Genomic DNA, 27,230 nt, shown 5'->3' on the forward strand with positions numbered 1-27,230 from the left:
TNCGCACCACGATGTACAACGTCCACAAGCAGTCTTGAGTGAGGTAACACAATCACAAAGGAACTCACACAATATGTATTCACTGATAAGTGGATATTAGCCCAAAACTTAGGATACCCAAGATATAAGATACAATTTGCTAAACGCATGAAACTCAAGAAGAATGAAGACCAAAATGTGGACACTGTGCCCCTTCTTAGAATTGGGAACAAAACACCCAGGGAAGGAGTTACAGAGACAAAGTTTGGAGCTGTGATGAAAGGATGGACCATCTAGAGACTGCCGTATCCAGGGATCCATCCCATAATCAGCTTCTAAATGCTGACACCATTGCATACACTAGCAAGATTTTGCTGAAAGGACCCAAATATAGCTGTCTCTTGTGAGACTATGCCGGGGCCTAGCAAACACAGGAGTGGATGCTCACAGTCAGCTATTGGATGTATCACAGGGCTCCCAATGGAGAAGCTAGAGAAAGTACCCAAGGAGCTAAAGGGATCTGCAACCCTATNGTTGGAACAACATGATGNACTAACCAGNACCCNGGAGCTCTTGTCTCTAGCTGCATATGTATCGAAAGATGGCCTAGTCNGCCATCANTGGAAAGAGAGGCCCATTGGACTTGCAAACTTTATATGCCCCAATATAGGGGAATGCCAGGGCCAAAAGAATGGGAATGGGTGGGTCGGGAAGTGGGGGGCGCTATGGGGGACTTTTGGGATAGCATTGGAAGTGTAATTGAGGAAAATATGTAATAAAAATATTAAAAATTAAAAAAAAAGAAAAAAAGAATGTGCAATACAAAAAGAATAAACCATCCTGTAGTGCGTGAACTTTATCATATGTAATAATGGAATTAACAGAAGAATGCTTGCTCATCAGTGGCAGGATTTGGGTGTCTGTTTTGAGGAGAGGGAGGGGAGTTTCTGTACTGTCTGCTTGGTGCTTGCAGAGCCTGGTTTGTGTTAGGTGCTTGATAAACGTAGCTCACATCTGGGCAGATCACTTGTACTCAGGTTAGGATGTGGCCTATGGCAGAATCTTTGGTAAGACCAAGTGGGTCTAAATGCTGCTGCAGATTAGCTGAGTGCCTGTGGAGGTGGCTCCGCAGCTGCCTGGTCCTCCTTCTCCAGCTTTGAACAGAAAAGAGGAATCCCAGCCCACAGCACAGTTGGGCACATACCAGAGAACATTTTTTTTTTCTGCCACAGTAACACTGATGCAAACATTCCACTGGCTCCTCTGGGAATGGCAAGTGACAGATAAGGAGGCGCTTGGAAGGGAGCCCTCATAGTTGAGTGCTTTTCTACGCGTCTGTCATTGTCACCAGTGGCCTCTGCCAAGTCCAGGAACCAGACTGTCACACCAGATACTGCTCTCCCAGCTCCTTCACTGGGAATGTGTGGGGAGGTGGGCGGGGCTGGTGCTTGTGCCTTCCAGGGTCTGGGAACTGAACTCAGATTGCTTCCTTGTCATCCTTGATGGCCCACACGAGTGGCCTCTGTTCCCCGCGGCCCATGTGAGTAGTCTCTGTCCTTGAGAGCCTTCTCTTTACTCTCGACCTCTTGGAACTTCAGTTTCCTCCTCTGGAATAGGAGTAAGATGGAGCCTCCTGGGAATGGGGCACCCTGCAGACAGCTCGGAGCCAGTCTTCTCATCGGCACAGCACACCTATATCAGGAGTGATGCCAGTTGGCTGGGAAGAGAAAGAAGACACATTGGCTCCCCTTGTCCTTACAAATCTTGATATCACCATCCCCAGGGAGATGCCACAGGCCCTGTTGCAGAGGCTGCTGAGGCCCCCAGAGGAGAGGTGACTCCTCTCAGAGATCTCTGACTCCACGGCCGGCTGGCTTGTCCCATGATGCTGAACACTACTGCTTGGCAGTTTCCACACGATACGGGAACCAAAGGTACAGGGAGGCAGTGAGAGGCAGCCAGCTTTCTCCCTTCTGCCTAGTTCTGGTGCTTGGATGCAGTGTTTCCTTTTTTGCCTACGTGGCTGAGGATGAGGGAGGCCAGAAGGTGCAGCCTGTGTCCTGAAGGCCTTGAAGACCTACATCTGAGCCATGGGGAAGACAGGCTGGCATTCTCCTGCCTCACTCAAAAAACTTAGCTATTTTTTGAGTGTGTTGGACATCTATCCAGAGAGAACCATCTGACTGAGGTAACTTCAAGGCTGAAGAAAGTGGTCAGCCCCAGGACACCTCCAGGCGGTGCTTCGTGATTCTGGCCTAAGGGTGGGGCAGCTATGTATATGCATAAGGGAGGTCTTGCTAAACATGCCAAGTAAAAATACTTTTAAATATTTCAGTACATCATCAACTAAATGCGTTCCAGTAGGAGTGAGTTCCAGTGAAGAAAGCACAGGCGCCACATGATTTGCATAAGTCGACTGAGGGAATTTGGTGAGAGACAACAAGATGCTGCAGACACCCGAAGGATGGGCTGGCAGGCAGGGTCTGGTCCATGCCACGCATGTGTGTGGAGCATCAACCATGTGCCAGGCACAGCTTTAGGCCTCGGTAGGACAGAAGAACCTGACAGCAGATACTGTACAAAGGCTCCATGAGACACTCACCGGCCATGAGACGAGCAGATAAGAGGATCCTGGCCTGATCTGGCATTGAAAGGTGGGCCCTGGCTTTGTGCGTGACAGGAGGGGATCTCTGGGAGAGGCAAGGACCCTGGTGAAGAACTGCGGTAGCTGGCATCCTGCCTAGAGTGAGTGAATACCCCCCTCCCCAGAAGCAGAATGTCTCCAGGGAGCCAGACAGGTCCTTGACTGACTTCCTTGTCTGAACTGAAGGAAGTGTGAGGCCACCTGGACTCTTGTCAGACATTGAAAAAGCCCCTTGCAGCAGCCATGTCCCACCCTTCCGAGAAGACTACTCTAGGAAGCTTTTCTTCCTACCTGTCTCCCTAATACCTCAGGGACCTGAGAGGAGCAGGTGCGCCTTGGAAAGGGTTCCTGGGTTGTGCACTACATCATAATGGCAGCCAGTTAGTTTTCTGAGCACAGAGGCAGACTTGGTTGGCAGCTTCATTCCATAACATGTGTGTGTGTGTGTGTGTGTGTGTGTGTGTGTGTGTGTGTGTGTGTGTCAGGCACCAGGATCCTGCTCACTTCACAGATGTTGGACAAGGACCTTGGAGAACATCAGGCAGCTAGCTTGCTCCAGGCCACCTAGCTGGCAAGTTATCAAGCCCAGGGTGAGTCCCCCATTTGTCTGACTCTAGAGCCCAGTGGCTTTGAGTAGATTGTCACTCAAAAGCTGAAGAGATGGCTCAAAAAATTAGAGCATTTGCTGCTCTTGCAGAGGACCTGGGTGTGACTGCCAGCATCTACATGATGGCTCACAACCATCTGTAACTTGCCCCAGTTTTAGGAGATCCAATTCCCTCTTCTGAACTCAGCAGAAACCAGACAAACACATGGTATACATACCTATACACGGGCAAAATATCTGTACACATAAAATAAAATGAATAAGTCTAAAAAAGGAAAAAGATAGCCACTCACACCCCGGACTGCCTGAGGGGCACACTCAGGGACTCAGAAGGGGGATGAAAAATTGTGTATTTGATAAAAACATCCCTAGCATACATCAGATATTAAACTATGTATTCTTAGATTTCCCCTTTAAGTCCCAGGGAGAACCTTTAACACCACCTTTGCTGGTATGTATGTATGTATGTATGCATGTTTGTATGTATATATGTATCACATTTTAATGAGACTGAGTTTCCCTGTTTAGCACAGGCTGGGATTCAGGTGTATGCTGCTAGGCCTGACACAGTTCATTCTTTTCTTTCTTCCCTCTTTCCTTTTTCTTTCTTCCTTCCTCTTTTTCCTTCCTTCCTTCCTCTCTTTCCTTCCTTCCTCTTTTTCCTTCCTTCCTTTCTTTCTTTCCTTTCTTCTTTCTTTCCTTTCTTCTTTTCCTTCTTTTTTTTCTTTCTCTTCTCTTCTTTCTTTTCTTTCTTCAATTTATATGAGCACACTGTTGCTGTCTTCACACACACCAGACGAGGGCATTGGATCCCATTACAGATGATTGTGAGTCACTATGTGGTTGCTGGGAATTGAACTCAGGACCTCTGGAAGAGCAGTCAGTGCTCTTACCCACTGAGCTATCCCTCCAGCCTGCATAGTATGTTCTCAGACAGGAAACAGATTGTGTTAGAGGGTGGATGCTCAGCTGCTGGGACCCAGTGCTCCCATGAAGGTGAACTGTGGCTCTGGTGATGAGGTGCCAGATCTGCATGCTGCCCTCACCTCTCACCACAGAGATGTGCCATTGGATGCCAGAATCATGAGTGCAATTGACGTGAAATCACTACATCTCTGTCCACAAACGCTTCTTCACTTGGTTCTGGCTGAAGAGAAAATGTGGCATCCCAGCCTTGCTGATAAAGTCCTCATTGAGACTTTCATATTCTGCTGGAAATTCTAAGCTTGGAAATTAAAATCCTTCATTTGGGGAGAAAAAAAAAGACAATTACACTGGCAAGCCGGAGAGTGTGAGCCGCACACTGCTAAGTTCCACCAAGCTCCTGAGCAGACTTGACATTCAGAGAGAATATTTAGGAGGAGAATCCAGGGTGCAGACTCCTGGTGGGGAGAGGAGGGAGCCACATGTCTGAGGATGCTTCTATGGCGGCTTAGCGTGGGGAGAGGAGGGAGCTGGCCAAGGTGGGAGCCACATGTCTGAGGATGTTTCTGTGACGGTTTAGCTTCTGGTTTGGGTGAAGAGTCTTCTGACTGTTTATTCCATTACTAAAAATACCTCATTACAGGGGCTGGAGTGATCCCTTAGTCGGTAAAATGCTTGCTTGGCAAGAAAGAGATTTTTGAGGCCGGGCAGTGGTGGCGCACGCCTTTAATCCCAGCACTNGGGAGGCAGAGGCAGGNNGATTTCTGAGTTTGAGGCCAGCCTGGTCTACAGAGTGAGTTCCAGGACAGCCAGGGCTACACAGAGAAACCCTGTCTGGAAAACAAAACAAAACAAAACAAAACAAAACAACAACAACAACAAAAAAACCAAAAAACCCAAACAAACAAAAAAGAAAGAGAGAGAGAGAGAGATCTTTGAGTTTGAGCCTGAAGAATGCATCTCAAACAAACAAACAAATAAACCTACCAGGCGGTGGCATACACTTGTGATCACAGTGACGAGGAAGAGATGAGGAAGAGATTGGCAGATAGCTGGGGCTCACTGGCCAGCTTATTCTAAGCTACTCCAGAAAATTGAGGTGGGTGCAACTTGAAGAATGGCAGCTGAGGGTCTCCTTTGTTCTCCATATTCATATTCAGACAGGGTACCCCAGCCGCCACCCAATACACAATAGCACACAAGCACACACACACACACACACACTACACATACACACACACACTACACAACACATACACACACACACACTACACAACACACACTATACAACACACACCTGCACACAGGTGCTGATACCTATTACAAAGACCAGATAAGAGCAGGCTGGGCACAGACATGGCAGAGGTGACTCGGTGTCCATGGACATTGCTGAGGCTACTTTCACATACCAGAGGCCCAATAGGGAGAGGACGGCTTGGGGGTTATCACGTTTCCTCACAGAAAGTGCTTTTCTCCAAGCAGTGTTTCCAGCACTGCTTTTCTCCTCCACATCAGTAGCAAGGTCGCCTGATGTAGGTGACCATTGTTCCCATGGCCTCAAGGGCCAGAGATGTGGCCCGAGCACACTCTCACTGAGTCTTTGGTGGGCTTTGAGGAAAGGGAGGACCTGATAGGACTTGGACACTGCAGGTGCTGGAGTGGAGGGTAACCCTATGGAACTGGGCTGGCTGGTGTGTCACACTGACCCCGTCAGGGACACTGACCCTGTCAGGGACACTGACCCCATCAGGGAGGCTGCAGCTCCTATGGGCTGTGGTTCTCACACTCACAATTCTCTGTTTTGAGTATGTGGTTTCAGTTTGTCAACCTATTAAATACTAGCTAGTACACATAGACACAGGTACACAAAGAGGTACAGATGAGACACCCAGAGAAACCCGGACACACAGACGTACACTGGCCAGCATATAACTGGAATGGAGGCCGGAAGATTCCTTGGCTTCACAACAGGAAGGGAATGGGAAGGAACAGAAGAGATAGACAGATGGGAAGGAGAGAGAGAAGGAGGAAAGGGGAGGGGCAGGGGAAGGGGAAGGAAGGGAACTGAGGGAAGGAGGAAAAAAGGGAGGAAGGGAGGAAGGACAAACAGAAGGACTCACTCACTCTCTGGTATTTCTGCTGCTTCTTGGCAAATGCAAGAACCACACCCAAGCACCGATTTCTGCTGCTCTCAGGGAGCCTGCTGATTGGTCCTTGTAAGGCAGCTGGCTTTAGCTGTCCTTTCTTGCTCAGAGTCGGGGTTCTGGACAACCTTGAGAAGGAGGTAATAATGGCCTGGCAGCACCAGGGAGACAAGAGGGGTTCCCTCTCCACCAGCACAGAGTGGCTTCTGTTCCTGGCTTTGATGTCCAACCTATTTCTTAGGCCCCAGTCCCTGCCACTTCTTTCCAGCAACAATGGAAACAGGAAAATAAGGTCCAAGGAAGAGGGTAGGAGCTTGGAAGGACATCCCCAGCTCACACACTCTAGTGTCCCTCCAGTAGGTTCTGTGCTGGTTGAGGTGGCCTTTCTAAAGGAAGTGATCTTGATGTGTAATATTTACACATACTTATGGAACACAGCGTGATGTTCAGTATATGTGAGCACACATGACACCACATTGGGGAGATTAGCATATCTCTCATGCCAACACGCCATTTCTCTGTTGTGAGGACCGCACAGTCCTCTCTTCCAGCTCTTTGAAGCATACAGTGTTATTGTTAGTACACCTCCCTGCCTCTGCATCACCTCTGACTCCTGACACAAGCCCTGTCCCCTCCCTAGTCATATAGGGAACAGACAGTACTCCGGATAGCTGAGACCCAAGTTCTAATCTTGCTGTTGTCACTCATTGGCTATGAAACTGAAGTCCCTTTTGCTCTTGGAACCCCAGGATCCTCATCTGCAAAGCTACAAGAAGAAACCATGACACACATGCTCTCGAAGCAGTCTTCGAACGTCCCACTTGCCCTATAGTTACTGTTTTGGGCACAGACAGATGCAGAAGTTTGGGGGATCCCAGTCCCAGCTCCACTTGTGCTAAATATAAGAATATTTTTCATTTAATTGGCTTGCTCAGCAAAGTCGAGAGACCCTGACAGACCCCAGAAGCTGGACCCCAGAAGCCCTTCGGGGAGCTGATATTGTGGATACCCTCCCTCCCCCCTTCTTCTTTCAGAGAGCCATTTTAGAAGCAAACAAAACATGCAAAGCTCTTTGGGATGAACAATGGGCCAGATGGTAATGCTGGTTGGAAGCAATAGAACATGATAAATAGCTTCCTGCCGAGACTCCTGATCAATTTCAATATTTAATAATTCCATTGCCACCCCCACCCACTCATCTGGCCCCCTTCAAAGAATCCTGCCACAACACCCAGCTTTAGGCTCGAGGAACAAGCTCTTCTTCCCGTTCTGAGGGTGTCAGCAAAAATGTGACTACGCAGCTCAACTGCCACATGAGCTCACTCTGTCCTCGAAATGACAATTAACCTGTCTACATGTCCTGCAGGTGTGCCCTCCTCCCCTCGTGACAGGGAGGCTGGAAGGCCCCCACCAGCAGAAGTAGGGTCACCTGGTTGATTTGATGACTGCTGGCATTCTTGACTTTTGCTTTTAAATTAAGGGAAGCAGCAGGTAGAGCAGCCATCTTACCACCCCCTTACCCCACCCCAGCCACAATAATGGGTAGGAGGAATTGACCCAGATAGGAAGCCCAGGTGCACTGATGGTTGATTATTAGTTTACCATTCATTGCCTCTCAGCCTCAGTTTTCTCCTCTGTACAATGGACACAATCAGACCTGTCTCCAGAGTTGTAGCTGGTGTCAAACATGCAAAGCATGCAGTAATGCTTGGCATGGAGACAATAGCCACCAAGTGGTATCAGGGAGCATCGTTATCAAACATGACACTAAACAAATGGATTTCTGAGTCAGCGCTATGCAGGATGGCCTGGCTGCACCCTTGGGGTTGGCATTTCTAGTCCACTAACAGGATTTACCACCCCAATGGTAGACAATGACCCCAAATGCATTAGTAGCCACTGGCGTATGAGCCCTCAGGGCCATCCAGAGAACATAAGCATTATTTTCACAGCTGAAAAGCCCCAGGGTTGGAGGTGACCTGGGGCGATGATGGCAGGAGATGGTAAAATCAGTTTGCATCCAGATCCCTCAGATTCTGACTTCATGTCCTCTCCATCCAACCCCAGCAGGTATGGCCTTCGAGTGTGGGGGTGACAGCATGGCAGAGGGCAGGAGTGGATGGTGCCGGTGTACACCCTGTTCATGGTCACCTCAAAACCTCAGTCACTGGAGCGCTGGTCACTGTCTGTGAAATGAGGCCCCTAATGCCTCTGTGCTGGGTCACAGGGACACTGAGTGACACTTTGCAGCTTTGTGATGGCCTATACAAAGCCAGCTCGCTTACTACACTGCTCAGAGGATGGGGGTGGGAAAGGGAAACCCGTCCACTCAAAGGTAGGTTCTCCTAGCGGAAGAATCAAAAAGACAAGAACAAAGCACAGGCTATTACAGCGCAGCCTTTGGTGTGCCGTTCAAAGTCTATCACAACACGATCTCCTCACCCACTTTGTTCTTCCACTTTGGAGCTGGTTGGGAGTGGCCTGGGCTCAATGGCCTTCGCTCATGCTCATGTATAAGCAGACTCACACTCCCGCCCAGGCCCATCCTCACCCTCCACACTTGTTTATCCAACCTCTGTCCTCCTGCGTGGAGGAACACCCCATCCTAGTCCATCCCCAGCCCCTGCTCCATCAGCATCACTTCTCACATGGGTCTCAACTCCACAGAGCTCCTTCCCGGCAAGAGCTGAGCTCTCTAGTCCACCCACGGCCTGGCTGCTGTGGGCTCAGCAAACTTATGTGGGGTCACAAATGAACAGATGAACAGCAGCCCACTTCCAGTAGTGATAAAGAAAGAAAGGGGAGGCTAGGTGTGGGACTGGGATTTGGGGAGGGGTTGCCTAGCCTCGGGAGCACACAATGCCTAAGAGTTTACATTCCACTCCATTCCTCTCCCTCCTCCCCTCCATATCGTGAAAGAATGGAAGAAGGACAGAAGACACATAGACCCCTCCCCACGCCTGTCAGGCGAGGCAGCCGTTGGATACCTGAGTCCCGCTGGTCCACAGTCACCGAGTTCCACCTCCTTGTGATGTCTATGTAGAGGATGTCCACAGCTGCCATGGACAGGCTGCTGCTGCTGAGCTTGCAGTTCCTGCCGTGACAGGAAAGAAGACGGTCACTCCTCAAGCCGGTGCAGACTCAACATCTGTGCACCCCCGGAAATCCACAGGCACGGCCTTTGGATCAGAGATCATATGGGTGGGGGCCCTAGCAGACCAGTTAGTGCCCTGTACAAAGACACTAAGGGGAGGAGAGCTTGCGCACCTCCCTCTCCCTGCTCCTTACCACGGAGAAATCGGCCATGAGAGAGCCATGCGGGAGCCGGAGTGAGCCCTTAGCAGGCGCCCATGTGCCAGCACTTCTGCTCTGGCCTCCCAGCCTCCAATGTTTAAGCCACTCCAGCTGCTCCAATGGGGAACTTGACTTTGCTCAGCACCCCACTCCCATCACCCCACCCCCCTTCCCGAATTCCTGGAGATTAGTGGAGGAATGGTGGGGAGAAGGTTTCAGATGGGAATTGGGGATAGAGGCCATGGCTTTGGTCCGGAGTTAAGGAGTGGGCTATCGAGAGCAAGGCTGTAGAGACAGCCATTCTTATTGCTGCTGAGAACCAGCCTGGGCAGGCCACTCCCCTTTCTGCCCTGGTGCTTTAGTGTTTTCTTGTGCCAGTTGGACCTCATTCAACCTGAAGACCCAGCCCACTCCCAAACAGAAACCAGACTCTCTTTTTTTCCTTTCTTCTTATTTTAATTTTGAATCGTATAATAGAGTCCCATATAGCTCAGGTTAGCCTCAAACTCACAATACGAGGTTGATCCTCCTGCCTCCACTCCTAAGTACAGAGATTATACCTATTTATTTGTTGTTGTTGTTTTTGATGATGATTGTTTTTGTTTATTTATTTTTATCTTTTTATTGAATCTTTGTGAATTTCACAACATGCACCCTAATTCCACTTATCTTGCCTGTCCCTTAATATTTGCTCTCTGCCCTTGCAATCTTCCCCCAAAACAAAAACAAACAAACAGCTCATTCATCTTGCCATGGAAGCTGCAGTGTGTGTCACGGTGTGTCCCACAGCGCACCCTTCTCCCCAAGTGTCACGGTGTGTCCCTCAGCGCACCCTTCTCCCCAAGTGTCACGGTGTGTCCCACAGCGCACCCTTCTCCCCAAGCAGCTTGACTTGCAAATGCTCACTGCGCGATGACTAATCTGGTTCGAGGCCTCTGGCTTCTGCTGCACCATCAATACTGGACCCTCACTGGGTCTCCTCTCAGATATCCTGTTGTTGCCCTGTGTCACGGAGGTCCTGCAGCTTTGGATCTGTAGGACTGGCCCCTTTGTGGGCTCCAGCAGTTCATAGATGGGGTAGATGTTGTGGTGGGCCAACTCAGAGCCCTGGATCTGGGCCTGGGTGGAAGTTGACTTGGTCAGCCCACCAGCTCTCCTGTGCTTGCACCACCAGGGCCATCTGTCCGGCTCTCACACCCTTGGGGGTCCAGCTCACCCTCACTCCCGTAACCAGAGCCAGCTCTGCTGTGCTGCCCAGGTGAGATGCTGTAGTTGAACACCTGTTTTTTAAAGTGATGCTGGGAATGGAAGCCCGGGCCTCATCCATGCTAGGAACCTATTCTGTCAGTGAAGCCACGCCCTACCTAGCCTCCGGAACCACAAGACATACTCCTATGCATGTGTCTTCATCTTCTTACGGATTATAACCAGGGTGTGAGCTCTGCCCTCTCCTGCCAGTGCAAGGCAGTTGTCTGAGTCACGTTCACATGATCTGGTAATGTCAGCTCACCACTGAAGCAGACGAAGCCATCACTGGTGCGGAAGCCTTTCTTCCTGGATCTCACCAGATGAATCCTTGAGTCCAGACATGAACACAAGGGCGTTGATGTCTCTTTACTTCACTCTCTTACCCTGTCACCTGATAGTTTTATATAAGTCCTGAATCAGCCACACACAGGCCCAAACTTGCAGAACAGAGAACACAGGCTGGGCTCACCTCCCTGGAAAGGCCCTTCCACGCCGTGCTCCATGCTTGCTCCTGACTATCTGAAGCCATGAGGAGGGTGGATACTTCTGATGCTCCTTTTGATTAGGTGCGGGGAGTCTGGTGTCAGCAGTGGTCCTCCCCATCGAAGCCACAAAGGTGGCCTTTGGAGCCCTCCCCTCCACTGACTTAGTTGGTCTGGAAAAGTGGCTGGATTTACAGCAGCTAGACGCTTGGCTGTGGGTCCTTTTCTTAAACTTCTACACACTTGCACACTTTTGTTTCCTGGTCTCTAGAATGAAGCCGATTCCTGTCTGTCCCCACGGCTGCTGAGGATGTGTGCGATGCCTGGTACGAAGAGTCCCGTGGGACTCCTGAGTCCTCAACTGCATCTCACTTTCCACTTGCTCTCAGGCCACAAGACCAAGCTTTCATCACCCCTTTGAGGTAATGAAACCTAGGTCAAAAGAAAAGCACCGAGGGCATCCATTGGCCTGTCTGCCTCCCCTGAGCCCCTCCTGGACAGGACTGTTCTGGGAGGCAGGGAATCCTGAAGCCTGGACAATGAGCCAGCTGCCGGGGTATCTAGACTGTATCTAACGCTCTTTGGACAGTTCTGGTGTATGTCTTCCATGACCCCAGCTGATGATAAAGTGCTTCTCTGATGTACCATTTGTCATTGTTCCCTGTGTGAAAGTTCCCATAGGTGCCGGATGGGTGAACTTTTGATTGGCAAGCATGATTGGCACCCAGAGGCCCCTCTCCAGATCCAGGTCCTCTCCTTAACCATAATGACTGTGAGGATGCCCAGCATGGTGTCCGGATGAGGCCATTGCTTCTCTGCCCTGGCACACTTGCTTGCCCCTCCCTCCCTGCCCTACCTTCTTCCCACCCATCTGCAGTTTGCAGAGCATCAATTCACATCCTGCTCCGTATTGCAATCACAAGTGCCATGGCAGGCTTCAAAGCATATCAGCACACAGTTATTGAGCCTCAGTAACAGCCTGTCAGTGGACGCCAGGCTTTTCCTTTCACCTGTCACCAAGATGGCTATCTCTACTGGGTTCTGCTAGGGACAGTGCTCTGCTCTCTTGAGTCACACTGTCAATGTATGCTGCTAATTCCCAAAGTTTCATTAAGCCCATGCCGTCTCCGAGTGGCTACACCTGTGTCCTCAGGAAGGCTGGGGTGCTGCCTGGCTTGCTCCATGGGTTACCAAAGGACGAAAACGGAAACTAAACTGACCACTGGTAGATAGTTATTTGTTTTTTTCCCTGACAGGAAGAAAATAGAAGTGTCAAACTTTTAGCAGAAGCTGTAATTTACCAGGAAGAATTCTCCATTAATCTCCTTTCCAAGGTAAGCCATCCTCCCTGGCAATGCTGCCACATACAGTTGATTACGATGTCTTCAGTCAGAGCAGAGAAGGGACAGTCCATACTAGCTGCAGCAGATGGGAAATGCTCTAAGAGAACTTGGATTCGGTGGGTATTTCTCAGGCACTCTTCAACTGCAAGGTCCTTTCTTACCCCCAGGGTCTCAGAATCCTTGTAAGTGTATGTGAGGGAGGGATCCCGGTCTCATTTTGGTGGGTGTGGGGAGGATGAGGCACAGAGACTCAGCACTTGCCCCAGATCACAGGGCACAGTCTGTACCCCATGTCCCTTTGGAGACAGAGGAGCAGGTAGAGGAGCTATGACCCAGAAAAGGGTCCAGGGAGGAGCCTAGGACCAAGATACTAAACACAGGCCTAGATGCCTTCCGGGGAGTTTTGGGACAGAAGGCTTCTGTGAGGTAAGCAGGACCTCTCACAGGCAGGGTCTCCCAGCTTGGTCCTCTGGTTACCAGACATTCTCAGTGAGCTCAAATAGAGTCTCTAGAATGAGGGCTTATGAGGGCCTAGCCACTAAATGCAGAACTTACCTTCTGCCGTAGTGGGCAGCAGTATTCAGGGCCCAGTAACAGGGCAGCATGCTCTCGGGGGGTTACGTGTGGGACATGGAGTGTGACAGTGATGCTGTTCCCACCATGGAGCGCAAAATCCCCTTAAGCCTCGGAAATAGTTTGTCCAGTGAATGGGTGGAAGGGTAAATTCTTTAGTGGAGAGAACTCTGAGAATAAGGGCATGTGAGAAGCTAGAAATTTTCTAGGAAAAGGATGAAAGTTTGTGACCTTGGCTTTGCCGCATATCCTTGGGCATATCACTTTGTTTGGCTGGCTGGAAGCTACCCACCAGATAATGTCCTGGCGGTGGTGCTCCACGCCCAGCACTGGTGGAGAAGCTGAAGGCAATGAAAGCCTTCCCCAGTGATGGGGAATCCGCTGAAAGAACTGATCACTGTGTGTTTCTTTTTCTTTTTTTTTTTTTTTTCACAATAGAAGGAATCTGAGTACACATGATGGGAGAGAATCACAAATCATTCAAGCTCATTAGGAGCCCGAATAGAGCAGGATTTGAAATGATCATCCCATTTTCCCCTAACTACTGATGTCTCATGGGAAATTTAGGGACCAACTTTTTCCACTCCACAAAATTCTATTTATAGAATTTCTTTTATGTTCATCCTTCTCTGTGGAGGGAAAAAGAGCAGCTCCCCCACCCCCAGAGAGGTTTCTATAAGGTAAAAGGTATTCAAACAGCCATATTTATTTATTACAAAAGGGGAGGTGAGGCAACTATCTAAGCATTTGGGAATCGGGGAATCTATGTCTGTGCTTTAAACTATTCATGGTTTTCAGGGCTGCAGAGAAGAAGTGCAGAAGGCTTCTGGGAAGGAGTGGTCACAGAGGGACAGTTTCAAAGTCACCAAGGAGTTAATGAGAGAGGGGAAAGCTGTCTTCTTATACTTCTATTCTAGAACATTCTAACAGACCATGCCTCTTAGAGAGAAATCCCCTGCCGCTCTCCATTATGAAGCACATTAATATCTCCATACAATAAAGGGGAAGTGGGAAAAGAGAAAGGGAAGAACTTGTCCTTTACTTCAAAACAAGACATGGGATCAGAAGCAGTGAGAGTGGTGGAGCGGGGTTTCAAAGCCTGCTCTTACAGTGCAGGGGCTGCCATTTGCCAGGAATGAGCCTGGCTGGGGCCAACCGTTGAACCCCCAGCTGCATCCAGTGGAAAATGCAGGGTGCTATGAAAAAGGTGTCCTTGTGAATTACATCTGATGTCTCCCGCCCCCAGATAGCCATGTTGGTGGGAGACTAATACAGACACGTTTCTCTCAAAGAAGGCTGCTAAGCTGACACATCAATTAGACATTTCCTGGAGAAATAGAAGCCTCCACACCTTTGCAATTATTATAAAATAAAATTTCCAAAAATAAAAAAAAATTAATAAAAGGAGCTCAATTCACGGCGATGATATGTGCGACTATCACACAGCTCCTGAGAAAATGGCACTCGAGTAAGGCTGGTTAGAGCGTCTAGACAAGAGAATGACAGTTCGTTATTTCTCATTCTTGGAGGAAGAGAACAGTGGAAGACGCGGGTGGGCATTAGCATAATTCTCTCTGAAAACTGCTGATCTATGCGGCAAGTTCTGAGAGATGGACACCAAAAATAAATCTAGGCGACCGTTTATTATTTTCTTCCCTTCTCCTTCTCTTCAAGGAGTGTGGAGAGACAGAGAGAGAGTGGGTAGCAGATACGGAAGGTGAGTTCAACTTCGGGTGTCTGTGTGGGAGCCGTGATAGAAGCGTGCAGTGTGTTAGGAATATGTCTGCTTCGAGGCGCTCCTGTGAAGGGCACTTGGTTCAATTCGGCATATGGCATAAATATTATTAATTCATAACGAAGTAACATTTAAACCAAAGTGGAAAGGAGAGAGATGGAGAACAGTCGTTAGCAGGTGGTGAAATTTAATCCGCAAGACTGAACATACCCAGATAAATTGGAAAGCAGAGAATTATCATATTTTGCTATTAAGTTGCCGTTGGGGTTTCTTGGGACGCCTTTAAAGGAGGCGTCTGTTACCTAGTGCGGTGTTTCTCCACTTCCTCCAGCATCCTTGATTAGGGCAGGCGTTTGCTGGGTAGCCTCGTTGTCTGGGTCCATCTGCTCGAGCTGCTTCTTGGCCACCTGAAGGTGCTCTTTTCCTGCCACATTCTGCTGCAGCTCACTGAAGGCTGGGCTGGCCACAGATGGGAAGTGGCGGCTGCGGAACCTAACAGTTCCTAACCTTGGAAAAATTGGTTTCTCATGCAAATGCCGCTTGCTGGTGATGGCGAGACTCACAAAACCTGTCATGTCAGGTAGCTTTGTGAGAATATTTTGCCATTAGTCCATTCTGACCTGAGGGTTTTTATTAGAAACATTCTTAATTCTGTTTTCTCTTCAGGATTGTGTGAAATGTGGAGTTCTTCTTAAGGGTGTGTCCTGGGCTCTCAAACCAAGTGTCCCTTACTCAGTAGTCCTCTGTAGTCAGTCCTGCTTTGATGGGATCCATATATGGTTAAATACATTCTTTCAATATTGAGATTTTACATAAAAATAAATGTGCATAGCTTCTCTTGGAGAGGCCCAAAGCTCTGGTGATATTAAGCGTGCTAGTGACCGTTCCCTGAGACAGCATCTCCAGCCACTTGTCATCAAAGCCCGTCTGCACCAGAAGCAGCTGCGACTGGAGCCACCCTGTGTCTCTAAATCTCCTTCTTGTCTTCCGATTGAGTGAAATTTCCCCAGGAAACCTTCCAGAACCTCACCCAGTTCACAGAGCCTCAGGTCCAGCGCAGCCTGAATCACACAGCTCGAGCCATGCGAAATCCTTCTACTGGCTCTCCTTACTGCCTTGGTGGTGTGCTTGTTTACTGCTCACCCAATGACAGCCAGTAGTAGGGCAGACCTTGCCTCCTCCATGAGGCCACCATGGATTCCAGCAGGTGGATAAAACTTGGCTCTTCTTATTTCTAGCTCTCAGCTCTGTTGGGGGAGTCCCAGGGAAAGGAAGGGCTTTTTCAACTTGTCCTTGAACATCCTAGGCAGCTTCTTGGGCAGAAATGGGTGTGGGGCAGATGTCCTAGGATCTGTGTCCTCATGTGTTCTGACAGTTCGCCACATGAAAGCTGGACTAGGACTTCGGTCCCTTAGGTTTTCAGTGGAGACGTCTGTGCCACTGTGCAGGAGCTGAGCAGGCCTAGGGCATTCTTGCCTTTGCTCTGGGGAGTCCAGGCCATGCAAATGAAGCACAGCAGCTTGCCCACCTCGCTTCTATCCTTATGTGCTTCCACAAGCCCTCAGATTAGGGTCCTCTATGCTCCACAGCTCAAATAAGAATCACCAAGAAGTAGAGAATGCCTAGCTATTTGCCTTCTCTTTTTCACTGTGATGAGACAGCGGTATTTATACATTTTAAAAGAAACACACACACACACACACACAACCTCTAGGGGCCAACAAGAAGGCTCAAAGGATAAAAATGCTTGCCATCAAGCCAGACAACCTAAGTTCAATCTCTAGGATCCACATGGTAGAAGGAAAGAACTGACTCCTGAGAGCTGTCCTCTGACCTCACAGGCATGCTATGGTGTATGTGCACCTAAACTCTCTCTCCTCTCTCTCTCTCTCTCTCTCTCTCTCTCTCTCTCTCTCTCTCTCTCTCTCACACACACACACACACACACACACACACTGAACGAATGAATAAATATATACAAAGTTGATTTCCTGGTTCCCAAGTAAGTAGAAGTAGCCAGCAAGATGGAGGCAGGAATCATTGCATATAGCATCCAGGGTATCTTTTCGGGACTCTAATTCACCTAGTAGAGACCCGTGCTGCTACTGCCTCTTCCTTCTTCCAGTCTAGGACTCAACCTCAGCGGTTAGATTTTGAGCAGCCATCTTGTAGACCATAGGTAACCCTGAAGCCATCAGAACAGGCTTAGCATGGGGTGAGCAGAAATGAGGTGGGACCCTTGTGATCTTGTGATCATTCACCAGCCCTAGAGCCCCACTGCTGGCTTTTCTGTTCTAAGTCACTTGAAGGCAGCATCCTCTACTGAGTATCCAAGGCAAGCCCCACAAGAGGCTAAGGCTCATTTGGCAAACAGTTCCCTAGATCTAGGCCTTGGGTCAGGTATCATGATACACTATACTCCAGGCTCATAATGCCATGTAAGGAAGGAATGTTGTTCACATGAAGGAACTGGGACTTAGAGACTAATGGGGGATTTTCCAAAGCCACACAGCCAATGAACAATATATACGCTTGACTGCAAAGCCTATGCCATCCTTTCCGCCATGCTCCCACTTTGCAGTGCCCCTTTTCAAGCACCCTGCAGCCTGGACTTCAGGTTTGTTAACTTGGGAACAATATGCTGCCAAGATCTGGGTTTGCCGTCTTACTAAAAACACTAGACGACTGGTAGCAGTCTCCAGAAACCTTGGGCAAAACATGGCTTCCAACTCATTGTGTCTAATTATTTGCCTTCGTGAAGCAAACTGTGAGGAGTGTGGCTTTGAGATGCAGGGTAAGGATGTTAAATCCACGGACAAGAGGTGACAGCAATGCTGAGGCCTGTCAGAGACTTTTCCTTTTGAGGTGGCAATGCCACAGAGAACTGTAAATGAGCAGATCCCTGTTGGAGTCAGATCATGTTTGTTGAAGTGATCTAGGGTCAGCGGTTTGGTATGGCTGTCAGGTTTGAACCAGAGCCTGTGCAGATCCTGGCCGTGTGTGTGTGTGTGTGTGTGTGTGTGTGTGTGTGTGTGAGAGAGAGAGAGAGAGAAGAATATATACATTTTAAAAGATTCTTTAATCACTGTAGAAAGAAATTAACATTCATCAATCATTTGCCATATACTGGATGTTTCTCTGTGGTCCTGATTAATCCTATACACAACACACACACACACACACACACACACACAGAGGCATGTACACACGCACTCACTATAGGATAAAGACTCCCTCCAGGTCTATAGGATAAAGACCACAGGTCCAGGGATAATAATGAGCTTGCCCTGGGTTTTTATAGCTGGTGAGCTCTCCTGTGTTGCCCCACAGTGTTCCAAAGGGTGGAGGCAAATTGAATGAACCATGAAAGACAGACACTGAGAGGCGGATGCTTACTTTGTAGGTTATAGCAAAAACCCCTTTCTTATTTTATGTCTTACCTTTGAAATTCATGCAAGTTTTGTACAGCATGCATTATAGGCATGTTATTGTAAAACTAGAAAAAATGTACTATATAATTTATCAGATTAATTATTGAAGTTTTTACTCCAGAAACTCACTGTGGAGTGAGATGCCTTTGTGAACTCAGACATAGCCAGGTTGTTCCTACTGGGAAAACACGTGCTAAGAATAAGAAGCACAGGGCTTGTCGGAGCCCAAGAGCAATTACTACAAGGTGTTTAAGGACCTGATGCAGGGTAACCGCTGTGTTAGAATGGGGTTTGAGGATGTTGCCTGTTCTAGTTTTCAATAAAATCTTCTGACCAAAAGCAGCTCAGGTAAGATTTCCTCTTACACTTCCAGGTCACTTCCATCACTGGGGGAAGTCTGGGCAAGGACTCGAGGAGGAGCTTGATGCAGAAAACATGGAGGAAGGCTGCTTGCTGGCTCTCTTACTGGCTTGCTCCCAGGTTCTGACTCAGCTAGCTTTTACTACAGCCTAGGGCCACCTGCCTGGGGATGGTGTCCTGTACAGTGCCAGACTATACTCAAGATAGCCCTCCACAGACTTGCCTAAGGCCAACCTGATTTAGGCTTTCCTCTCAGGGGACTTTGGGTTGTGTCAGGTTGATAAAATTAGCTAGGGCATCCCCCGAGGACCCATGTGTTGGAAGCATGGACCTCATGCTGCTGAGGAGGTAGCATCTTTAGGAGGCTGAGCCTGTAGAGGCTCTTTAGGTCACTGGGCAGGTGCCCTAGGAGGGTACTGGTTCTTGTGGGGAGCTGAGCTGTTATCAGGTCGAGCCTGACTCTTACCTGCTTTCTGGCATCCATCACTCGGGACACGCTCTTTCTCCTGCACGTGCCTCTCTGGGATGCTATCTGCCTTAGACCCTCACCAAAGATCAAACTAATGGGGCTATGTGACTGAGTTTAAGCTGCAAACTAAAACTACTATAAGTTGTATAACCCCCTTTCTTTTCTTTTTATTATTTAATCTATTTATTGTATGTGAGTACATTGTTGCTCTCTTCAGATACACTAGAAAAGGGCATAGGGATTACAAATGGGGATTACAGATGGTTGTGAGCCACCATGTGGTTGCTGGGATTTGAACTCAGGACCTCTGGAAGAGTAGTCAATGCTCTTAACCACTAAGCCATCTCTCCAGTCCCCCTTTCTTTATAAAGGTATCCAACTTCAGGTATTGTGTCATAACAACAACAATAAAAATGACTAAAATTTTGGAAGTGCACATTTTATTTTGGTGTGTCTGGGTGTGCAGGGATGGGTACAAACACCTATGGATGTGTATATGGAGCCTAGAGGTTGATTTTGAGTGTCTCCCTCTACTGTGTTCTACCTTATTTTTGAGACAGGCTCTTCACTGAACCAGGAGTTTTATACTTTTACCTTGTTAGCAAGCTATGTCTTGCCCTGTTCCCCGTTCCTGGTGCTGGAATTACTATTGCATGCTGCCATTGTCTGGCTTTTATGTTGGCGCTGGGGATGTGAACTCAGGTCCTTATGCTTGTGCATAAAGAACCATCTCCTATTGAGTCATCCCCCTCAGCCCCACAAATGCTTGTTTTTAACAACAAACCTATGGTTTAAGTGTCATGGTCATAGTGTTCATCAACTCAGTTGACAAGAGTCTTCAATATGCCAGAATCACACACACACACACACACACACACACACACACACACACAGAGACAGACAGACAGACAGACAGACAGACGACAGACACACACACACACAGAGACAGACAGACAGACACAGAGAGAGAGAGAAAGAGAGAGAGAGAGACAGACAGACAGACACAGAGAGAGAGACAGACAGACAGACACACACACACACACACACACACACAAAAAGACTCTCCAGTCTATAAGATCAGTGCCAGCCTGAGATGAATACAGCCTCAAACAGGGTCCTAACTCAATATTATCGTCTCCCAAGAGCAGTCCTGGGTCATATGACCATCCAGAGGAGTGACTGAGGTCCATTCTGTCCAAAACTCATACTGGAGGAAGCTAGTCTCACTAACCTTATGAAGGTCCGAAAGCCAGTTGGTCCCAACTTCATCGTCCCCTTGATTCCCAGGAATCGGATGAACAAATTGGCCATCCTGTCCACGAGGCGCAGGTAGTTGAACTGCTTGGCATACTTGGGGAACACCTGCTTGAGGCAAATGGAGGGCAGATGGGCTTCAGGGTTGGGCTCGGAGTCACCACCGGTCAGGTCACAGTCCAGATCTTCCTTTGAAGTGAAAGACTTTTCCATCTGCTGAGACCTGAAATACACGAGGCACTCATGACTACTACCTTCCTCCAATGGCTTCCTTCCCTTGGGATGTACAACCCCCCCAGGGGACTATCGTTTGTGTGCTAGAAAACCGACTTCTGAGAAGTGGCTTGTCAAGGCTCACACAGCTTCTGCATAGTGGAGCCAAGGCTTGAACACAGGGCAGAGCAAGGACTGGAAACCCTGGCTTCCTCTGTTCTGCCATCCTGGCTTCCAAGATGGGAGACCTCCTCCGCCCTGCTCATGATTCAGGGGAGAACTCCATTGTGATCAGCCTGGGTCTGATTTCAAACTCCTACTTATGGGTAGTAATTGAATAATTAAGAAATAGAAAAATCTCATTGAGATTTTTTGGCAAGGAGCCATGGGCACAGCTCAGTGAACAACTTGGGAAGACACTTCCATTCCCCGGCCCCAGGCCGCAGATGCTTCCCTGTCTTAACTGCTTCTTTGGAGCTCGTATAGAAACATGAGGAGAGTTTTGTGACTCCTTAGCCTGTGCATTTTATTCTCAAATTATTCTGATAATCAAGAAAATGAGCAGCTACAGACTTCTACCTTCCGCCTCTAGCTGGCTATGGTCTCTCCCCTAGCATGACACAGTGCTTTCCCTGACCCACAGGTGGTGTGCCCATCTCCTTGATGTGTCACTACCAAATATTGACCCCATTACCCAGGTGGGACAATTCAGAATAAATGCCAACTCTTCCTCTCTCTCCATAGTCCATGCAATCACTCTAGTTCCCAAATCAGATCCACAGGCCAGCCAGCGTTCTCCCATTCTTCCCTGCTTGGACCAGAGCATCATGTGTCTTAGTCACTGCTCTATTGCAGTGCTGAGACACCATGACCACAGCAGCTTTTATAAAGACAAGCACTTAACTGGGGCTGGCTTACAGAGCAGAGGTTTAGTCTATTATCATTATGGTAGGAAGCAAGACAACATGCAGGCAGACATGGTGCTTTGAGAGGTAGCTGAGAGTTCTACATCTGGATCTGCAGGCAGCAGGAAGAGCAGGTGGCACTGGGTCTGGCTTGAGCTTAGGACACTTCCAAGCTCCACCCCCCCCCGCCCCCTGCAGTGACACATCTGGCAGGCTACACTTTTTAACAGTGTCTTTATGGGCTTATGGGACCATTTTCATCCAGGCCACCAAGCCATATTTCTGACTTTGTCCTCCCCATCCTCTGTGAGAATACCTGAGTGGCTATCATTTTACTTAATTTCAATTTTGAGACAAAGTCTCGCTGTGTAGCCCTTACTGACCCCAAACTTGTCACGTAGCCCAGGCTGTCCTAGAGTTTGCAATTCTTCTGTTGCTTTCTCCCAAGTGCTGGGACCACGGGCATGTAGCCCCATGGCAATCAGCATACCTTGTTGGGCTACTTCCTCTCTGACTTTGCCTTAGATGGTGGCCTCTTTACAAAGGGCTTCATCCTGGCACTCCTGCTTTCTTCCCAGGCTTCCTTGTTTCTAGGTCCTTACTGGGTAGTCACTTCCAGGCTTTGAATGCCACTCTTGCTATCTATCAGTCGGGTCATTGCTCTTGAGTTCCCAGCTCCCTCTGTCACTCACTGCCCCTCTCTCTCCCTTTTCCTGGCTCCCATCCCACCCATAACTAGGACCAAGATAACCATCTGCTGCTACCTACTGTGACCATTCCTAAGACCAAACCTTGAAAACACTGGGCATGGCCAGTAAATCCCATGAAGATCTGATCTAGGGAAGTTCAGTGCACATCTCAGGCTGCTAGACTCTATCTAGACTACTTCTGATGTCTCCTTGGCCACACCACCGATATTCTTTCACATCCCATTCTGCTCCTTAGATACATCTCTCTGTTCCCTACATGCTGCCATGATTCACAGGACAGCCCCTCAGAGTTCTGCGAGCTCACTGAAGGCACGAGTCAACTCATGTCTATAGGGTGTGGTATGTGTTAGGTTCCTGGGTGCAGGGAGTGGGGAGGCAGTATTCATTAAATTTGTTGCACCGTGGGGTGGATTGAATGAAAATGGCTGCCATAGGCCCATAGGGAATTGGCACAATTAGGAGGTGTGGCCTTGTTGGAGTAGATGTAGCCTTGTTGGAGGAGGTGTGTCAATGGGGGTGGACTTTGAGGTTTCAGAAGCCCAAGCCAGGCCAAGTGTCTCTTTCTCAATTCCTGCTGTCTGCAGATCCAGATGTAGAAGTGGATCCTAACTCTAGACTCAAAGCAAGGACAGGCAGGAGAACAGAACCAGGACATGGTGAAGGAAAAATCTCTTTATAGGTCAAAAGCATGGAGGGTCTGGGCTGCGACGTGCTTTCTTCTGCGCGTACAGACCCGAGTCCTTGGGAGAGGTGGGCATTCCTGGGATGTGCAGTTTCCCTTCAGCAGAAATGGCTTTGTCACTGTCACCTTGAACTTCAGACAGTAAATAAAAGCCTGGTGGTGATTTTTCACATGAGATGAAGTGTTTTCCCTGAGACAGTGGTAGAAAGAGAAGTGACGGGGGAGGGGTGCAAATTGACACTCTTCCCAGAAATCAGCCCTTAAATTACTGAACAAGGTCTGTGGCTGACATTAGAAGCTCTCAGGAAGTTTATAAAGGGGAAGGTTGGGAGGTGTGTCCTGTGGCTGCTGGATGCACGGAACCAGCTCAGAGGAGGACTCAGTCAGCATGCCCACCCGCTTGAGGGGGGCATCTCCTTTGCTGTCCATGTACCTCTGAGGAGGGGCCTATGACTGCAGCCTTGCTCCAGATGTGGAGACTGAGGCTGAACACAGCAGAACGTTAATCTCTGAGTAAATCAGGATTATAAATCAGTTCTCTAGCATTCTCTATGTCTTAGTACACCCTTATTCTAAAGCACGTTATGGTTCACACAGGGGCCACAGATTCTGAATACTATTGATTAATTTGTTTTTTAAAGTTTTTTTTTTAATTCATTGACTTTTTTTTTAAGCAAAGTCTCATGTAAAAGCAGCTGAGGATGGGCTTGAACTTCAGATCCTCCTGCCTCCGTCTCCCCACTGCTGGGATTACAGGCATGCATTACCACGTCCGGGATCAAATTTAGGATCTTCTACATGCTAGGCAGGCTCTCTGCCAACTGAGCCATATTGTCATCTGGGAGGGAACTTTATGTTTTAGGTAATAAACGTATTTAAAGCTTTTTTTGTAGACCTTTGGAGAGAAGTATAAAGGAATCAAAATGGTTCCTAATCCCACAATTTAAAGGTAGACACTAATAAAGTGTGGTTGTCTGTATTTAGAGTTAGGGTGACAGGACTTGTAGTTTAAACTCTTTTTGCACACTGCAAGCATGTTTCTTACAGACATACACATGGTTAGTATTTTTAATTTAATTAATTTATTAATTTATTAATTTATTTTTGTTTTTTTGAGACAGGGTTTCTCTGTGCGGCTCTGGCTATCCTGGAACTCACTCTGTAGACCAGGCTGGCCTCAAATTCAGAAATCCGCCTGCCTCTGCCTCCCAAGTGCTGGGATTAAAGGCATGCGCCACACAGTCTGTATTAAGTGAGACTGTAACATGGTTAATAGCTACTCCTCGGTTAAAGATTCAGTGGTCACATGACTTGCTGTCTGCCTAGCAGAGCCAAGCGTCCATCCTCCACCCTGGGTGATGTGCCTCCTCTCCCAAGTGCCAGATGCCACGCTGTGCTAGCTTTAAGTGGCTTTGGAGATCATTCCATCCAGGGGTATTTTTTTGTTGTACTTGTGTGGCACATACATAGAAGCAGCTGCGCAAACCACCTTAAAGTGTGCAGTTGAGTGGTGGTTAGGCTTTCCTGAGGCTTTATTACCATGGCTGCCATCTAGTTCCACAACATTTCACAACAATGTCATTTCAGAGAAGAAATCTTAATCCAGGTAGGCAGGATTGGACCTACGTAGCAGCAGGCTGTTTGAGCAGCACATGCCAGGTGGAAGCCTTCGTTTGACCTGGCATGATGATGGGGACCTCACCACCTCCTCAGGATGCTCAGACTAGACAGGCCTTCCCCATGTGAGGGCCAGGATGTCTCCTTCCAGAGACAGCTCTGTGGTGTCCTGCCTCTCGCACTGCCCAGCATCTGCCTTTCACCAGCCCTCAAGGCGTTGTGTGCCTCAGGATGGCTGCCAACTTATGTCCCTTCCCAGACCGGAACCTCAGCTTCCGAGGGGAGTAGTTTTCCTCACCTGGGACACACTAAAGATGCAGCTGATGTATAAGAGGAAATAAAAAGATGAGCAGTGGCGTCTTTGCTGGAGATAATTGCAATTATCACACCGAGACCCAAGCCATCACAGCTACCGTAAAATCCTGTTTTTACTTAATAGGGTTTTAATGGAAATGTGAGGCTTTTGGAATAAAAGTGACTGGTAAAGAAAACATAAATCAAGCTTACTAGTCCTTTGGGATCGTTTCTGGAAAAAAATATGAATTTGGTATATCCTCAATTCATTAAAACAGGAGAAAGAATCCTAGAATGTTTTATCTATTATCATTTTTCAAACTGGAATTCATTTTCATTAAAACTCTTATGAGAAACCACCCATCTCTATTTTGTCGGGAGACCTCACTGCTAAAAAAATTCACCACCAATGACTAGGGAGCCTTCTACATGTCAATAATTGAGCTAGCCAATTTATCTCAGTAATCCCATTTGTTTCCAATAACAGGTCTCTAAAGTAGGTTAGAACCACCACCCCACCCCACCCCCGCCACACACACACACACACACACACACACACACACACACACACACACAGGGCAGCCAGGTGACACTTGTCCAAGTCACTAGATCCGCTGAGGGATTAGCATTGACCATGGGGCTGCCTCCCCCATGCCCAAGCTGAACTCACTATACAGCCCTTATGCTCATTTGATTTAAGTCAAACCAGAGACTTTTCTCCTTCTGTATAAGCCATACACAGTCCTGGAGATAAACAAAAGTGGGGAAATATATATGGCAAGATCAAATCCTAGCTTCATAGGAGTTGCTCAAATTCTCCCCAGAGGAATAATTCCCATCTCTTGTTAGTTCCCATTTTTGAGGATTTCCTACACACTGGTATGTCCCAGGTGCCTCGGATGTACAGGTGGGGTGCACAGAGTTCCTGCTGCCAGAGACATGCGTCTGAATCGGGACAGGGAGAGAGTGGTCTGTACATGAATTGAACCACACTGGTAATGTCAGGTCCAGTCAAGTCAAGTCATGTCGTGACTCCTTAGGCAACATGGATTCTGACTTCTAGAGACATTTGTTGGATTTAGGAGTGCGGGAGAACTTGCGGGGTTTTAATGCAAGGGAGGCAGGGTCAGAACTGGCTACAGTGAAGTCATCCAGTTGTTAGCACACATTATCGATAGAGAAAGAAATCAGAAAACTCCTGGAATAGTCTAGGATTCCAGGGAGTCCAACCTTTTAGCTTCTCAGAATCACATGGGATAAGGAGGAATTGTCTTAGGGCACACATTAAATCTAAGTTGTTCAGCTATGGCTCATCTAGGTTTTGAGTACATACAAATGTTTAATTTTTGTCACTTTGTGACTTTTGTGACATGATGTTACATCTACAAAGTTCGTGATAATAGAGTTACAGAAAGATGAAGGTAACCTCCTGATGTCTTAAGTAAATTTACAGTTTTGTGTTGGTCACATCCATAGCCATGCTGGGCTGCACGAAGCCCTTAGGCCATGAGTTGGATATCCCTGATACATCAGCCATCCTGAAAGTGGGGTCCTTGGACTTGCTGCATCCATGTCTCCTGGAACATGATGGTAATGCACACTCATGGATGCTAGCCCTGCCCTAGAGGCTTTGCATGGGCTGGACTAATACTCTGGGAGAGTCTGAAACTTTATCTAGACAGTAGAAGACGAGGTCTATCTAAACCAGGACCACTGGATAAGGATGGAACCAGGTAACTACTGCTGGGGACTCCTTAGGCAGACACTGTTTGAAAATGGAGGAAAAGAGGCAGAGAACAGCCAGGTCACGTACTCCTGGCAAAGCTGTGGCCAGTCAGGATGTCCTGGGGCACAGGGGTCTTACAGGACAGAGGGATGTAAGCAGGCCTCTTTCCGTGCTGTTTGACATGATGGCCCCTCCATCACTAGGTTTCAAATGTACACCACTGCTCAATGGAGAAATGCTAACCACGCACCACAGAGTGCCTTAAATTAGGACCACAGCTAATTTAAAGTGTCTCAGGATGAAGTTGCTAAAAATAAATGTAACTATCAGAAAGCCCAGCTCTGTCACTTGACAAATCTCTGCCATGACAGAGCCCCATTTGCTTGATGAGTGATATGATGCAATTTGAAGAAAAGGCACAGATGAACCAGGCAGACCAGGCAGGCCATATCAAGAGATGAGGACAGAACTTAGGGAAGCTTCTGCTTGATACATTCAAGTCTACTTAAGATGCCAGAGCCAGAGCCAGAGCCAGAGCCAGAGCCAGAGCCAGAGCCAGAGCCAGAGCCAGAGCCAGAGCCAGAGCCAGAGCCAGA

At 48.2% G+C, this 27,230-nt stretch overlaps 1 protein-coding gene across 2 annotated transcripts in view; it reads right to left on the minus strand.

The window, feature by feature from the left end:
- Positions 1 to 27,230, minus strand: part of Ttll11 (tubulin tyrosine ligase like 11) — a 233,650-nt gene that overhangs the window by 25,291 nt on the left and 181,129 nt on the right. For both annotated transcript variants that reach the window (XM_021156573.2, XM_021156572.2), the window contains 2 exons: positions 20,465 to 20,710; positions 9,286 to 9,392 (listed from right to left, as the gene is read on the minus strand). In XM_021156573.2, coding sequence (XP_021012232.2) covers positions 9,286 to 9,392; positions 20,465 to 20,710 — 353 coding nt within the window. The remainder of the gene's footprint in view (positions 1 to 9,285; positions 9,393 to 20,464; positions 20,711 to 27,230) is intronic.

Source organism: Mus caroli, chromosome 2, assembly GCF_900094665.2.
Source record: "Mus caroli chromosome 2, CAROLI_EIJ_v1.1, whole genome shotgun sequence".
NCBI lineage: Eukaryota > Metazoa > Chordata > Mammalia > Rodentia > Muridae > Mus > Mus caroli.